The following is a 19,223-nucleotide window of genomic DNA, read 5'->3' on the forward strand; positions in this document are numbered from 1 at the left end:
TAATAATTAAAAAATAACAATAAATAAAACGTTGTTAGAGAATATGTAATTTGTATGAAGTGAACTCAGTCACTTAAGGTATGTCAACTGTGTAAAATCAAAGTGAAAGAATTTTAAAATATAAATCGTTACAATAGACTATGGCAGTTTGTAAACTTTAATGAATAAATATGGTGCTTTGTAACTCAAGTATTCAATGGCAATGGAAAGTTCATTTAAAATTTATAAACAATTAATTATTAGTCTCATAAATTTTGTTATATATTTGAATTATCTATTTAATAAATTAAAAAATTACTAATTATTATTAAAAAATGTAGATGTATATAAATCAGACAAGATACAGATCCAATATTTCAGGTATATTAAAACAAAATATCCATTATAATAAACAAATCAGATATAAATCTAAACTCAGTTTAATGTTTAATTACGTAATTTATCAACTCACATAAATATGAAGTTATCCATCAAATATAATTTCATTTGTAAAGTCCAGCATTTTTATTGCTTTAATTGCATGTAATTTTTTTTACTTTTATTATATGTTTTAATAAGATTTTTAAATCGTTATGAAATTTGATAAATTTAATTTACATACCTTCATTGGTGGATACTTATGATAAGGTGCAGTTCCAGTAACTAATTCAATGGCAGTGATTCCAAAACTCCAAATATCAGCTTTAAAATCATATCCAGTAACCTAGTAATATATAAAGTTTTTAAATTTAATATTTTACATAAAAATATTTTGTTTTTATATAGAACAGCCCAAAAAAAGGCCAAAAACAATTTTACATAATAAAACATTTGACTACCAGAAAGAACATTACAGATTTCTATTCTACAATTATATTATTTTAATAAATATTCTACATTATACAAGAAAATATCAGATTGTTGCATATGAAACAGCTGATCTTCAAAACCAATAAACTCAAATTTAAAAGAAATTTATTAATAAAAATGAAACAATACAATAGTATTTTAATTTATAATTATTTATTGTGACTTTGTCACAATGTCAGGCTGCAAATTTTTAATTTATTTAACTTAAAATATATGCTTTCCATCTCAAATTAATAATGTAGTGTCTTGCCCAAGTACATCATACTTTTATGTTAGATAGATGACCATCATAACACCATTACTAACTCCTTTCAAAGGAAAATTTTTGAACTGAAATAATGACTTCCAGTTTACATTAGAAGTTTGAAAATAGTTAATCAGGGTCTCCTGCACCTAAGCTTTCCATACCTAGTCTTAAATTTCATTTATTAAATTTAGTCTTAAATTTCTAACTCTGTTCTCAAGATTAAGGAAAGACAGAGAGAAAGTCAGACAACAGTGAAAATTTATAGGTCTACAATTTTTTCAAATTGCAGCCCAATAATAATCTAATTCAACAAATTTTTGCCACTGATTTACCAATTTATTTATTCTTTTTAAAAAATTTTCAGACTTCTAAAGACTTAAACACTAAAAACTTTATGAAAGTAAAACTTTTATTTTGCTTTCTGAGCTACAATTATGTTTGAGAGTATATCATTACTCACTTAATTTTTATATTAGAAAAATATTAGTGTCTACTTATTTATTTACAAATACAATTCTTCTGAAATATGACTAAAATATCTGAAAAGAAAAAAAAACCAAGTCCTGACACCAATTTTCATAACCCTAAATTACATCATTTCCAAAAAAAAAAAATAATAATAATAATAATTGTGTTTCTTTAAATTATAAAATCTCTTTTCATACTTTTCTAAATTAGATCTTTTAGTAGACAGTTTAAAAGATATAAAACGGCTTACTTATACTGGCTACCATTAAAGGACGATCAAAGGAATACAATGAAAATTTGATAAAATGCTAACAACGAGAAAACTCTAACAGATGTGAACAATACCAATAAAAAGAAACAGGAAAATAAATTTCGATACTTTGAATCTAAAATTAGTTTTGCCGTCAGTGTCAAATAATCAAAATTGGAAATGAGTTATCAGTAGAGGATAGAGCAGAACTGTTAGTAAAGCTTTTTACACCTGGATAACAAATGTTTTGATACTTTAGGTACTTGAGATAATTCGGACATGGACATATACTTGAATATTATGCAAATGTTAAACTCAATTTTTGATTTAAAATTTGTGTAATATTCAGGTATTGTGTAAATCTGATAAATAATCTTAAACTTATTTATCAGGATTTATACTTATTTTTCAGTTTGAAAATTGAGAAATTAAAAAGCCAATTACATAAAAATTTTAATATCACAGATTTTTTGACTGTGATATTAAAATTATTTACTTATATAAAAAATTCTTTTTATCAGACTTTCTAAATGAAACATTGTTCTCATGATTAAAAAAAATTAGAAAGGAAGTAAATATATCAATGTACAAGAAATTTTGATACAAGTACAAAGCAGTTTTAAAGTTACCTGTTCCATAACTTCTGGAGCCATCCAGCAAGGTGTACCAACAAAGGTATGCCTCGATTTTTGACGAGAAAGATCACCTCCTGTTGCCAACCATGAGCTAACACCAAAATCTAATATAAAAAATATCAAATTATCTTAAAAATTACAGATAGTAAATATTAATTAGAAAATAAAAATTTGAAAGAAATGAGGATATGAAAAGAATACACGCATATGCAATAAAATTTAAACAATACAGGAAATTCAATATGCAACAAAAGAAAAATATATGTTTTGACATATTAAGCACCACAATAGCAGGGCATAAAATATCACACTGGGCCACATTTGTTTTTATGGACAAAATAGCACAAAAATTATAGCCATTTAATATAATTTTGTCTTCATGGTTAAATAACATTTTTTTTCTCAGTTTTTAGATTGTTGCAGAATTGCAACATGAGGCCCAAATGACTTTTTCTGATAATGTTATGCCATCTTTTATGCTTATCAGATTCTAAATTCAACAGAATTTCTATCAATGATGCATAAATTCTAGCTTGCATAAAAGGACCAATACAAATCTAAAAAAAAAAAAAATAAAATAATCACTAAAATAATACATTTACTTTTTTGTTCACTAACAGAAAATAGATTATTTTTCAAATATTTGTTTTGTGTTTGATATTATCATGTTATTGTGCTTATTCATTTTATGCACAATGTTCATTGTGCAAAAAACATTAGAAAAAAAAACAAACTTTGCATATTTCTCATATTTTATAATAGGGAAAAAGGTTAAATTTCTATTAGCCTTCTATCATAAAAAAATTTACTGGACCAAATGAAATTTCCATTCCCACAGGCCATGCTCTAACTATTTCCATTATTCTGTGTGTACTGTCCTTGTAATCCAAAAAATGATTCTGGTAGACGATCATACAGCAATGGTTAGGAAAATAATATAATGGCTGATTAAATAAATGAAAATTTTCCTAACCATTGCTGTATGATCGTCTACCAGAATCATTTTTTGGATTACAAGGACGGTACACACAGAATTAGAATACACAGCAACCATACTTACTACGTTATTTCCATTATGTTTATATGGCTAGCCTGTTGTCCAAAGTAACACAACACAGATTTCAACATATAGTGTGTGTTGCAGAAATGCAACACATGACACTTCATGTGTTAAAAAAGATAAAATAAAACTTAATTATACTCAAAAAGAGAGAATAAGTTTAATAAGACCAGGTCATTAATTACAACTCTCATATGATATAAAATATTTGCAACTATTTACTTAATTGTAGAGATACAATCCTTATTTTGCAACATTTAAAAATTTATACATAACATGCAATACTTTCTAAAAAATTTATTTTAATCTAATACTAAACTAATACCAATAAAATCTGCTTGTTAGAACTAATAATTTATCATATAAAATGCAAAATTTAATTTTAATAAATATATTAATGAATATAAAAAATATTTTAAAATAAGAACTTTTAATTTATAAAATTTACCTGCTATTTGGACAGTTCCATCTTCTCCTAATAAGATGTTGCCTGCTTTAATATCTCTGTAAGGAACAAATTATATAAGTTAGTTTATATTAATAAATAAATAAATATAGGTACCGGTACATATATTATGTAATAGTCAATACAATTTGTTAATTGATCTTACCTATGTATTTGACCATTGTTATGAAAATATTCTAAGCCTTTTAAGACTTCTTTCAAAACAGTGGCAATGGTAGCTTCATCAAAAACACCATGCCTACAATCTTCTGTTTTTATTTTATGTTTTATAATATCTAGTAATGAACCTAGAAATTTTTTCAATTTTACAAATATAATAATTTAATTATATTATTGTTTATTATTAAGAATTTTTTTTTATAAATTTAAAGACCTGTAACCATTCTAAATAAATTAGGATGAAATTGTAAAATGAAAGAAAGGAAATAAATAATCTATTCATAAAAATTATATTTTAAAAATGTATCATTTTTAATAATATAATATATAAAATATTACATCTTGGAAAGATATTGGTTCAATCTTGATGATTAAATTTTATTAAATAATACAGTGAATTGACATATTTTAAAAAGGTTTTTAAAATTTTTAATGCTACCTAAATTTATAACTTAAAAAGACAAAACAATACTCTAGTTTAAATGTATTTTAATGTTGTCAGTATTTTATCTTGAACTTTATTACTATTTCTGAGAAAGTTTAAATTCAACACTCTTGAAAATGAATACAAGGTTCCAAAAATATTCAGGTATAAATCATTACATTTTAAAGCTCGAGTAACGCTGCAAGTAACAAATTTTTACTATTATTTCTAAGAATTTTTGTGCCTAGAAATTTAACATTTACTTCTTAACACACTTTTAGAAGATTAATATTGCACAGTTAATAAAGCATAATTTATTTTATATATTATATATATGAAAATGAATATGTCTCAAAAATTATGTTCACTATTTTAATTACTGCTGAGCAGTCACAAGTACTTATTTATGAAAAAAAAAATCAAATACAAGATAATGGTAAATGCTGTACTGCTATATTCCTAAAATTTACAAAATTAGAATAATTTAAAAATAAAAAAAAATTAATCAATGTGATATATTTTAAAGTTTCTACATTGTACTGAAATAAAGTTATTTCAGTACAATGTAGTATAATAATATATATGACTATTGAATATAATTTATAAAATGCTTTTAAATTATATTAACTTGTAAAATTATATGAAGATTACTTAATGCAAAATAATTAATTTTTAAAGCATAAAACTTTGGAAATTAATTAATATTTAATAATAATTAATATCATCATCATTATATAAATAAATTGATGATTATATAGTCCAAAAAATTGATAAAAGAATTGTTACTTAGTATTTCAAAATTGAATTGTTACATAAATATTTTATGAATAATTTTAACTCAAATTGTCAACTAATCTTGAATTTTTTATTTGCAATTGTTTATTGTCTCATGTGGTTTTCTTATTGTCTTAGATTTATTAAATATATAATTTTACTTCTATTTCTTAATAATAATTTCTGTAAAATAAAGGTTATTTCATCCAGTAAGAGATTTGAAATTTAATACAGAAGAGTATTTTGTTAAATGTTTCGCTAAGAATAATTTCTCAACTTTTTTTTTTTACTCTAAACATGTTTGTAATATGGAAACAAATATAAAAATTTCATGTTAGAATGAAAATTAGATGAAAAAAATTAATAATGAACTTTATATCGTTTTAGCAGTTTTCAGAAAAAAATAAATTCTTAAAATAAAACATTGAAAGAACTAAATCTATTCAAATCATAGTAATATCAACAAATTTAATCAACATTTAAAAGTATCTAAAATAAATAAATAACTCACCACCAGCTAAAAGTCTTATTACTAACCACAATTCCTCCTTTACCACAAAAGAAGTAAAATAGCTGACTACATTTTCATGACTACATGCACTCATTGCTTGAATTTCTTTCTGTAATAGAAATTATTAACTTAAATATATAAATTTGATAAAAATCTGTAATACTCTTATTTCTGTCATTACAATTTACTTTTCCCATCTTTAGATTCAAATAATTAATTTTAAATTTCATCTATTAATACACAAAAAGATAATTGTACAGAATATAATATCTAGTGACAAGCTCATTTTCAGAAACTTAAATAGTTAAAACTAATATACTGTTTTCTTTAAACTCAAAGCTGGATTTATGTATAATGTAAATGAGCTATAGTTAAGGCTTAATACCAGAAATCTACAGCTTAGGGCTTATGCTTTTAAATTTATTATTGTTTAATGAAAGGCAGAAATTTTTCAAAATGTATAAAAATATTTTAAATAAACTGACTAAAAAGACATTGCATATGACCATTTAAGAAAGCAAATATAAAATAAAATTTGAGTATATAATTGTTTTATTAAATACTATAAATACATTTTGGAGAATTAAAAAATTAATTAATTAAAATTGGAATAAAATTTTTGACTAAAAATTACTGATGACAACTTCTTGCATGCCCAAACTACTCTTTGAATGTGCAAGTCAAATGATGTATGAGAGATAGCCAAAAAAAATCCTAAAATGAAACCCTTAAAACAAAAAAAGCAATGTGATAGACCTAAATATAGCTGCATAGATGATGGAGATGAAGCATGAAATCTAAATACAAGACTATATGATGATAGTGAGAAATGGAAACAGTACAGAAAGGCCACATCAGCCATGGAAAAATCATTTTATATTAACAATATATTACAAATATACATAACAGTTGTTTGCTCTCAAAGTGAATATAGTCTGCAATACAAGACTTTAACAAATAAACCTTTTAAATTTTTTTTTTCCTATTTATAATGATAAATTATTTATTAAGAAATCATTACATATTATAATTTCAATATACAGCTCTCTATTTGTATGAACAAAGCATACATCTATAATTGGAGAAGCAATGAATAAGTAAAAACTAAAAATATTTATAGAAAAATTTTTAATATAAATCACAGGATTCAGATGTCTTATGATTGTCATTAAAAATGAAATAATAAAAATAAAGTATAAATAAATAATATATATATTTATGATATATTGTTGTGACATTTTATTATAAAAATACAATAATATATTTTATTATACAACATAAATACATTTTAATTTATGCAATAAAAAATATTTTATTTGTATGTCATAATAAATTGAAAATGTTATATATAGAATTAGAATGAAAGATATTTTAATAAAGATAGAAATAAATAACTTAATATATGTCCATTTAAAATAATTCAAGATTCAAAAAAGAAATTCAAAATAGTAAGAATAAAATTTAAAATCCACACAAAATGGTTTATCTAATAAAATGTCACAAACTTTCCTAGGTTTTGTTTTTCAATTCTGAAAACTACCATGGAAAATTTTTGGGAAACATTCATTAAATAATTGAATTGATGACCTGTACACAATAGTGCAAGATCTGTCTGACACGTTTTAGAAGTGATTTTATTGCACCAATCCTGTGCATAATATCTACCCATGAGACAATACAAACTATTTAGTATGACCTTCTAACTGATATTTGACCAGAGTTTAAAAATCTTTGTTCAATATCTCTAAAGTTTTGACTTGTTTTCTGAGTGAAGATTTTGTATGCTAATTGACATTACTCCATAACTCTGTAATTGCAAAGCAGAGAAGTATCACCTTGTTCATCCATCCTACTCTTCAGATTTCACTCATACTGACTATTCTCTTGTTCTGAAACTAAAGTTTGCCTTAAAAGATGGAAATTCCAAACCATAATGGATTCAGAATATAGTTACAGAGAAGATCAATGGCATTCCAATATAAGACCTTTGAATGAACAAAGACCAATGAAATCTGGTCAAATGTTAGAGTGTAATACCAATAATATCAGTATAATTAGATGTGATACAGTATTCTTGCAATAAAATTAAACTTAAAACTTTTCAAACAGACCTTGCATATGGTATAATTATTATCATTTTTAAAAAATTTGTAATTTTGTTATTTCAGGCAACTAAATAATAAGTTAAAGCTTTTTTTAATGTTTTAATTTAAATTTGTAAAGTAAGGAAACAAGTACAGTTTTCAAGATTTGCAAGTAGGAAAACTGTTCCACAAGAAACATTCCATTGTTTAAAGTTGCAAGTTGAATTATTGTTCATTGTGGAAAAAAAATGAAAGCATATTACAAAATCTAAGCCAAAATATAGTAGATTTAAATTTTCTACATCAAAAAACTTAAAATATTCAACAATTAGAATTATCAAGCAATTAAAAAAACAAATTAATTGTTACTTCTAAATTTAATAGATATATATTCATAAAGACAAATATCATACCATATAAACTGTGGATAATCAATACACATTAAAGGTGGTAAACAAAGTAAATTATCACAGTTTCCAGTTATAATGAGAAACATATCATTTTAAAATTTTAAGAAAAACTATTGAAGAAGCTAAAAGCTTCAAAAAATGCTTTCTGTGAGCATTCATAATAAACAAACAAAAAAAAAACTATTTTCTTTTAATTCTTGATATTTAATAAATAATTTCTTTTAAATAGAAATGAAATACTACATATTTTAAAAATAACAGACACTAAACTGTTCTAAAGATTTTAGATTGATGCCAAGTATAATAATAAAAAAATGAATGTAAATGTAGTAGTAAAAGAATGTACTGTATATACACTATAATATTTTAGAAATAATTGTTATCTTCATCATGAACAATGATTTGAATATAATTTACCATATTTTCTAGCGTATAAGATGACTGGATGTATAAGACGACCCCCGACTTTTGAGAAGGTTTTCCTGGGTTAAAAGTCGTCTTATACACCGGAAAATACAGTATATTAATATAAAGCAGAAGTATGATGAAATTAAATATTTAACATTTTTCAATTAATATTTTTATTAGTTTCCTTATATTTTTATTCAATGAAAATTTTCAAATAAAACAGAAATTATTAACTAATTGTTGTAGATTTTGGTTGTTGTTAAATCAAAAGTATTTTTCTTACTTTAACACAAAAATTAATTAGAATTGATTTAAAATCATTCAACTTTCCTGCTATTTACTACACTTTTTTTATAATTCCAAAAACATTATAATGTAATCAACAAATTTATAAATTTTTAAAAGGATATAAAATTTACTTATGCATTAGAATTTCATATCAAAATAATTATTTATGAATTACAAATATTTACGCTGCTATTTGACACACTTACAAGCTGTACCCGTTACTTTTAATCAAAATATGAAGTTGTAAAAACAAAATCAGTTGCTTTTTTGTCATCAAACATTATTTTGAACTTAATTGATATTATAAAATGTGTCAAACTGTTTTTTACAACTTCATAAATATTTATTCAGACATTATAGTAATAAACAAATAAGGTTTAATTAAATATTGAATCAATTAATCATACATTGCTCCTTATCTGTTTGATTGCAGGTTTGAGCCTTGTTTTGGACATGATATTGCAAATTTTTAATGGGAATTTGTTGTTGTTGTGGACAACAGAGCCATTAATTTAGCAATGTATACAAAAATGTAAAATTACATTAACTAATACAGACGAAATAATGAATTTAAAAGATAATTATTATGTCTGTATATTATTATAGTTATTCGATTATATTTAAAAATGTAGAATCATTGGAAAATTAAAAATGTTTTATTTACAAATATTCTTAATTCTCTGATCATTGTAAACTATATAAAGTAAACAGTTAAATAAGTTATAGTAAGACAGAAATAATAACATGCCATATTTAATGATATTCTTGTGTGTAAGTTAGATTATAACAAAGATGAGGTTTCGAAGTTTCTTCAATTTTTACTACATCAACTTTGTCTAGGAGTTTGTAAATTTATTTAAGACAGTCTTGTGTTTACTACTTTAAAAATAATCCTGTTTAAACGTATTTTCATCAGCTACTATCCAAGATTAAAATAAAATAAAGTTGCTTATTTATGGTAACAATAAAACTGTTTACTTCTGCCTAACCAAAACATCTTTTGGTTAATAGAAGTAAACAGTTTTATTGTTACCAAAAATAAGCAGTTTTATTTTACTTTAATCTTGGAGATGATAAGTTTTGTATATTTCCACGATTAACTACCATCTATTTTCTTAAATTTCTCTTTAATAAACTTATTATTATTATTTTTTTTTTTTGAGAAATAATCTTTCTCAGAGAAAGTTATAATTGTTGATAATACAAATATCTCTATATAAAATATGAAAACATTATTTTCTAATTCATTATCTAACAAAGTAATAAAATCATTGTATAATCATATTTATTTTAAAATATTTAATGTGTCAACAACATTTTTAATAATTAAATAATCATCAAAACATTTAATTTTTAGAATATGTATAACAGAAAATACCTCAAACAATAGATATTAATAAAAAATTATATTCTATATTAATAAATGGATGACGACAAAGGCTAAGATATCTACACATTAGATATTGTAAAAATAGTTATAAAAATGATGTTACAATTTTTATAACTATTTGCATGGTTTTTAGTTCCCAGATGTCCTGGCCTTAATGATGACAAAACATTCATTGTAAGAGAGAGAAATTCATCCTCTATGCAGTAGAGGACGATTTTCTCCCATCTGTATTATTGCCAAGAACATTTAAAAGGCAAAAACCGTTTTTCACCTTACCAGTAGTTCATCCATACTTGTATTCCATTTTTCCAGATTGATTCTTTTTATAGCGCATTTCTCTCTCCGAGGTTTACAATAAGCAGTATGAACAATAGCTGTTGCACCAACACCTTAAAAGAAACAACATTGAGTCAATTACATAGGCTATTTATAAAATATTTTTCTCTCAAATTATATATTAAATTATGAAACTTAATGGAATATTTTTAATACTGAAGCATAATGGTTCTAAGAATATAATATAAAACATTCAATTTAGAATAATTTTAAAAGAAACTTTGTTTAATGATAAAATTCAATTCTTTATTCGATAATTAAAAAACAAAAAATGGTCTTCTAAGTTAATGCCGATTTTATTCGTTTGTTTTTAAAAAATTCATTATATCCACTTAAAATACTACTAGAATATTTGAATAATTCAACAAATTAATACTTTAAATTATGTAATTAAGATTTTATGAAAATATATTCTCTTTATTTCTAATTATTTATATTATTTTAAAAACAACCTTTAAAGCAAACATCAATCTTTTTTATTAAAATAAAAAAGAAATTGCTAACTCATAAAAGCAGATATGACAAAATACTATATAAGTTACATAAATTACAGGAACAAATGAGAAATAGACAAAAAATATCTTTAGCTCTCATCTATACCTGTCAAACAACTAAATTTCCTCAAAAAGAAATTATATATTAAAATGCTGACGTTTTATTTCAAAGTAAGGAAAATTTACAACATAAATAAATAAAAAAATATTAACAGACATACAGAGCTCATGTATTTTAGTGAAGTTGGCATGACAACCAGACCAACCTTGAAAAATGAAAATTTTTGCATTGAGTAAAAAATCTTTCGTTTGCATGAATTCATGCAGATGGTCTATCATTTTCCTATTTATATAGCATATACATCATGACCACATCGGCCATTATCAATCTTAGAAAACACACTATTTGAATAAAAAATTAGTCAAAACTGACTTCATTGTTGTAAGTAATGAAACCAGTTATAAAAACATTGTTTTACAGGCAACTTTAAATTAGAAAAGTAAAGTATATATGAGAAAATCATATCACAAAAAATTTGCCCCAAAATTAACTGGATTAATTCAATTTATCAACCCAGATTAATTAATTCCAAGTTAATAAATTATGTTTACATAATAGGTATTATCAGTTCCATATAACTGCTAGAGATTAGTAAGAATTCATTCAATAATTATTGAAGGTGACCAGGTTACCGAGTCAATCAATAAAAACTGTAAAAGCAAAACATGTCATACATAAAATACAAGTTTTTCCCCCTTTTTAATCACTTTGTGCTTTACAATATTTTTTAATTACAAAATATATCATTAATAGTAAGAATAATTTTTCATTTCTATATATATTACATATATACTGTCTACTTGGACCTTGTTTATTAATAGGACCTATTATACTGGTGTACTTTCTGATTAGCAGAGGAGATCTTTGTTTTGACTTTTGACTAAGATTTCCTCTCTTTGCTAATCAGAAACTACACCAGTATAATAAGTCCTATTAATAAACAAGGTACAATTAGACAGTATATATATATTTATAGAATTGAAAAACAATAAGGAGATAGAGGTAAAAAGAATTAATAATAATTTTATTTTATTTATTTAATTGAATTAAAAGAAATAAGTACTACTACAGCATTTAGTTTTAAAAAAACTTATTTTTAACAATCTCTAAACAAACATATACTAAATCATAAGAGACAAACAATATATTTGTTTCAGTCAACATAACTGTCCATCCTCAAAAGGTTTTGTTCTAATTGAGTAAAACAACCAAACAACATTTTCTAAAGATACAGATTTATATTCTTTAGATATATAAAAACTACTCTACCAAAAACATAAAGAATAAATCAAAATATAAACAACAATGTTTCAAATTTTAAACTGTTAAACAAAATTCTCAATTCTTTCAATTATTTTATTACTAAAATTAAATTTGTTAACTTTAAATTTAAACTAGAATTTTTTAAAATCTATTTTGGCAATTAGCCTCTAAACTAATTAACACTTTTTATCACTTCAATTATTTAATACAATTCCTTATTTATTCTCACATTCTTCAATTATTACTTTTTAAGACTTCTTTTTACGATAAAATTTATCTGCTTTCTATTGTTTACTAGTCACTTGGTACCAATGCACACATCTAATGGAACAACAAATAATGATAAAAAGATAACTCTAATCATAGAAAGACTTTTCAAAATAGAACAAGTTGCTATTCATTCTCCTGTAAAAGATCATTTTATTCTCTATTCTACCAAGTTCTTCCATTGTTTAAATCTGGATTTAAGTTACAATTTTCAACTTTAAAAATGGCTAATATTTTTTCTTAGAATAAATAAAGAATTATTTATAAGTATCTGCACATTTCTCCTCATATTATAGTTTTCATTTTCTCTCATTTGACTTTTGTACTTGTGTTAACTGTGACTCAGTTTCACTTTCCTTTCTTAATTTCTTTAAGTCCTTTGAGTTCTGTTCAAACATTCTTAAGATACTAATTACACATTAATTCATCAACATTAAGTTACTTGTCATACAACACTGTTTTATTACACTAAACTTGACATAAATAATATTTAAATTAAAATATTTTTCTTTGCTTTGTATTGTGAAACAAAGTGATTAATAATTGTACCAAATTTCTTTGTCGAAATGACATGAAATTGCAAGCAGTTTAATTTGACAGAAAAATCTGACAGAACAATATTATAATTCCTATAGTACCACTTGGTTCATGTTCTTTCTTGCCAATTATTTATTAGTTATCCAATTATCATATCACCCTTCAAAAACTGATTTATTACAGTTTATATCAAGGAAAAACAATCTTGACATTTATATAGAAATAATTATTATTATTAAAAAATAGAATAAAAATAGTGTGAATGCTCAAAATACTTACATTAAAACAAATTTTAAACAGAACTGCTCCCCATTTCTGGACTTTTATCATTTATCCTATTTTTGTATACAATTTAAAGACTAATGGCTGTATTATTATTATTTAATAATAATGCATATTTATAAAAATAATGTTATCAATATGATATAATCAGATTGATAAGATTATGTGATATTATATTTAGAATATAATAAAAATCAAAAGCTCGAAACCAAGAATCCTTACTGATTTCTTATTAAAAAAAATTATTACTTTATTACTTTTCTAAATCCCAAGAAATAACACAACAATTTTTCACTTAATATATAAAATAATCTTCAAAAAATTTTATTCTTATTAATAAAATTTACAAATTTATCAAGAAATTTTAAACTGATAATTAGGGCATTATTACTTTTACAAGTATTATAGAGATTCATTATTTATATCTTAAATATGTAGAAATTTAAGATAAAAATAGAACATCTCAATTAACTATTTAATAATCATATTAAAATCATTTGGATGAAAATAAAATAAAATTGCATTTATTTGTTATATTTATAAATTAATTAAATTTGTAATAAATATTTGACGTTAGAAAAATGAAAAATCTCAATTTTTAATAATTATTTCCCTAGCAATAATTTATCAAACTGAAAATTACAAATTAATTTTAATATATAAATAGTATGTTAATTGCTATATTCAAAAATTAATTTAAAAATAATTAAACTTTTTTCAAACTAAAATGTGTCTTGAAAATATAAACAACATTCTAAAAAAAATTTTTTAAGTAATTGATCAGGACAACCTATGTGAATACAATTATAAATCCATCCATAATGGGTATATTGTAATTGTAACTGGCCAACACCACTGCTGAATGGGAAAACTAACCTGCAACAAGGTTGGCTGATATAGGTTAGATATGAAGAATGATGTTTCAAACTATAATAGTTAATCTAAATTAAGGAAGCCTGAATTGGATTCAAATCAGAATCTCAAACAGATCCCCACAGCAGTACACTGACACCTTACCATGCAATTATTTGGCTGATAAAAACATTTTTATATAAAAACTTTATATCAATTTATTTAGCTATCATAAGAATAAATATTGAATGAAAATATTAAAATGAATCAGAGAGAATTAAAATCTAAAATAATAAACACAGAATGTATATTGATCTTTAAATATACATTTTAAGCAAACAATTAAACAAAATTGACAGTGTATATATATTCAAACACACACACACACACACACACAGCACATTTAGATAAAACATTAATAAGCAAACATAGATCAAAGATAATTAAAATTTAATAAGGAAAGGCTAATTTCTGAAAATGAAGTTGACCAATATTTCATTTTAATCATATAATTTATCTAAAACTAGTAAATAGGCCTGTAACACATATAATATTTTACAAATTGATATAAATAGAACACACAATTAATAATTCATGTAAATTTTTGTCATACTCAATTTATATCAACACAATTAGATGATAAATTTTATTTATTTCAGACGTAAATTTGTACATTAAATTACGACATATACATTGGATATTTTATTCTATTTAATATTCAATTTTTTTGTTTGAATCTAAATAAATATTAAAATATTCTTTAAGCTCATTTATATTTTTTTTAGAAAATATCTAATGGAAATGCTAACAGCTATTTAAAAACATATTTGCAAGTTAAATTTTGTTTTTTGACAGAAACTTGACAGGTTTACATTTGGTTCATTACAAATTAGAAGCTTATCTCTATTTTTAAAAAAATGAATCAAATAGTATAGAAGAACTTTAGAAATCTCTTCAATTATTGTAGTTATTAGAGTTGATAGATGTATGGAAAGAATTTGGGACATCTAGCATAAAAAAAGACATCAAAAAATTAAATTATTTTGACAAAAATATAGGAAAATTCAGTTCAACATTAGTTATGAAATATATCATGTAGACTTCTAAATAATATGCTTTATATAAACAATTTTTAAAAATCTACTAAACTGAATTATTTTGAGTTAGAAATCAAACTGAAACAGTATGTTTTATAAATGCTGTTACAAGTCGAAACAAAAATAAAAATCTACTTCTGAGACCAGAGCCAACTGATATAAAATTCTATTCAGCAGTAATAAAAAGGCATTCCATATTGATCAAGTGAGAAATAGAATAAATCTTGTGTTAAAAAGTTACATCCAAATGTAATGCGAACATGTTTAACAGACATAAATATTCATTTACTCAACAACAACAAAAATAAATTTGACAACTTCATTCCCTTTCTGTTTTTAATATCTTTCATTAAAATAATAATCTTTTGCTAACAGTAATATGGTTTTCATTTTCTTTCCTTTCTTTTCTTACTGTCAAATAAATAAATATATATTTTTACTAAGAAAATCTTGCTAAATGATAAATGAATACTCTCCATTATAACAGAAATAAATGTCACAATATACTTTTCTGGAGATAAGCTGTGTATTATTTTATTGCTTTTATTTTTATACAAGTACTTATAAAATATTCTATGCATAAAATCAAATTTTTACATCTTTCAATACTAAAACAATCTATTTGCTTTCTTAAATAAAACAAATACTTCTAATATTAGTACAAAAAATAATTTAGATCAGACAATTCTATTGAATTTGATTCTTTTTTTTTAACAAAAATTGATTTTAAGGTTTTCTATCTCAATTTCACTTTGCTAATTAAATTTTTTTAACTTAAATGTTGAATACACCTATCCCTCGATTTACACGGAAGATAGGTTCCTGAGAAAAATGTGTAAATCGAATTTGTATCTTTTTGAATGTAAAACCGTGTAAATCGAAAAGTATGCAAAAAACGCATAATTTCGTTGTTTATTAATTATGAATTTTTTTCAATTTTTTAAAGGTACTGTACATAAATCAAACAAAAATATTGAAAGGCAAAAAAAAATATATTCTTTTATTAATTAAATACAAAGTACAAAGGAACAAAAAATAAAATCTGAAAGATTCATAAAAATGTAATGTAATTGTGTAATGTAATGTAATGTAAAAAATGTAATTAAAAATAATGTAATCATTTGTTACTTATGAATATGAAAAATTAAAATTTTCTGGTTTAAAACTATGTGCAACGAATGCAACTTCGTGCGTATGGGGAGTACCCTATATCGGTTTAGTGGTTACTATTTGACGGATTGAAATAAAACTGTCACCTAGTATCCTAAATATCAACTATAACATATAATTAAGGTGGATTGGAATATAGATGTAGATTAGAGTTAAAAATTGTTCCTTTTCATCATAGCCAGTTTATTTTCTACATTTATTTTTTAAACCATGTAAAAGCGAAAACGTGTAAAAAAAGTACTGTGTAAAACGAGGGATAGGTGTATACAGTAGTCCGCTTATTGTAATACCAAATAATGTCAGAATTAGCAGAACTTAAAGCATAAAAGTTATAAAAACTTCACTTATTATGATTACATTTTGGTTACTTATTACCATTATCTTTGGATAAATAAGGCTTTTTTTATACATTCTTTTAGTGCTAACAGCCCTCAACATGTGGATGACAACACAAATTCCTTATAAGTTGTTGTTATTGATCTTAACCATTGCTTTAAATTAATCATTTCAATCGTTATTTGCTCACAATACAATAGTTTAAATTACTGGTATTACACTAGCTATTGTTGAAGTTGGTAGGAGAAAAACAATTCGGTTGAATTAGCTATTAATTAAAAAGTCATCGTGTTAAACATTTTAAAATTGTTTTAACGTGTCTGATTTAATTCTAGAGTCAAATAAAACCAGAATTTCTTCTAACTGTAATCATATTTTCTTACTTTGCATAATGTTATCAACAGTTTAGATGAGTCCAAAGTGATTACAATAAGCAGTCTACTGTAGTTTAAATGTTATTAAATAAAAATACTACACTAACTTTGATCTACATTTTTTAATTTAATAATGTCCCTAAATGTCAGTCAATAAAATCTATTCAAGCGACGTACAGATTTGAGCTACAGAAATCAATAAGGATTCAGTTATTAAAATAATTTGTTTTTTCCTAAAACTTCTTTTTTTAAAATAAAAATTGAAATTCTAATTAAAATCTGTTAAGTGTCTTTATGAATGGAATAAATTTTTTTAGTTAAGTATTTTTGTATAGTATTTTTCTTATCCTCAAAAATGAAAATTAAATTTAAAAATTAGACAATTAATTTTGGAAGAAGCTTAACAAAACTTTAATAGTAAATTAATTTTAGAGTCATATTATGTGTGTAATTCATAAGAAACCTTCTGATACTACAAATAAAATATAACACTTTCCCAACTATTTTTGGACCAATAAAGTCAATCTTTAGGGAGTGTTCACAAATTAAAAGGCAATTCTTAGAATATAACACATTACAGAATTTTAAATGTTAACCATCTTAAATGACTGAAATATTTTAAAAATTATTATTTTAATTAATTAAATAATTAAAAAAATAATTTTTAATTAATGTCATTTCTTAAAACTTTTCATTAAAAAATTTGACATTTTGTTTATCAGAACAGGGTAATAATTAACCTTTAAATTAGTTTAAAAAAAATACATATTTGTTTTCAGAAATTTAAACAAAATCATTATTGATTGAATGAAACTAACTTTAAAATTATCGTCATTATTATTATTATATTTTTTATTAATAACTAAGAAATGTTGAATATTGATAATACTGTTTGTCAATAGGATAAATATAAAACTAATTTAATCACTTTTATTGTAATTTACAATATAATTATAAAAAAATAAAGTACACTTCATTAAATGAATACATTAAGGAATAATTTAAAACTATTGAATATTAAATTTAATAAATACATTTCCTTTGTGTTTCAGAAGGTATCTACTTATTCATATTAATTTAATCTAATCCAGAAAAGAATTCAGCACTAATTCTTTCAAATTTGGTGACTCATGCTTAATGGTTGGCTTCAAATTTTCACATATTTTTAATCAAAATTTCAAAGCAATGACTTTTTAAGTCAAATTTCTGTTATCAAAAACTTATTAAGTAATGTTTGCTAATTTATAAGCGTTTTATTTACAGAATTGAAATTTAACATACAATTTTCGGAGTTTATTCGTATTCAAAATCTAGTCATTTACTAAAATCTCAAAATTTATTTTTTGAAATATAAGTTCCATACTACAAAAGAATGCCACACTTACAATTTATTTAAATTTAAAACGAAAAAAAACTATAAATATCCAAGATGTAATGTTATAATTTGATTTTATATATTTTAATGTGTGCAAATATGGAATATATTAAATATAAATTTTGTATTTTATATACAAACTATACATTTACATTAAATTTTATTTTTAATTTTTCTTCCATATTTTTAAAAATTATAGAAGATTCATGCAAAAATTTTCATTAAAAAAAAATGTTTTCTTCATAAATTGTTTTTAAGACAATTGCAGATATATTTGTGCAATTTCACAGAAATATATTTTAATTTAATATTTCACTCGAAAAATGTAACTTTTTATTAAAATTTTATGTATTTTT

General features: G+C 23.0%; 1 protein-coding gene across 1 annotated transcript in view; it reads right to left on the reverse strand.

The window, feature by feature from the left end:
- The window catches only part of fray (frayed), a 66,255-nt gene that overhangs the window by 15,252 nt on the left and 31,780 nt on the right, over positions 1 to 19,223 (reverse strand). Inside the window, 6 exon segments of the mRNA XM_067268892.1 lie at positions 602 to 703; positions 2,444 to 2,553; positions 3,958 to 4,013; positions 4,121 to 4,262; positions 5,844 to 5,952; positions 10,700 to 10,812. Coding sequence (XP_067124993.1) covers positions 602 to 703; positions 2,444 to 2,553; positions 3,958 to 4,013; positions 4,121 to 4,262; positions 5,844 to 5,952; positions 10,700 to 10,812 — 632 coding nt within the window.

This window comes from Centruroides vittatus, unplaced genomic scaffold (genome assembly GCF_030686945.1).
Source record: "Centruroides vittatus isolate TY-2023 unplaced genomic scaffold, ASM3068694v2 contig_341, whole genome shotgun sequence".
NCBI classification, from domain to species: domain Eukaryota; kingdom Metazoa; phylum Arthropoda; class Arachnida; order Scorpiones; family Buthidae; genus Centruroides; species Centruroides vittatus.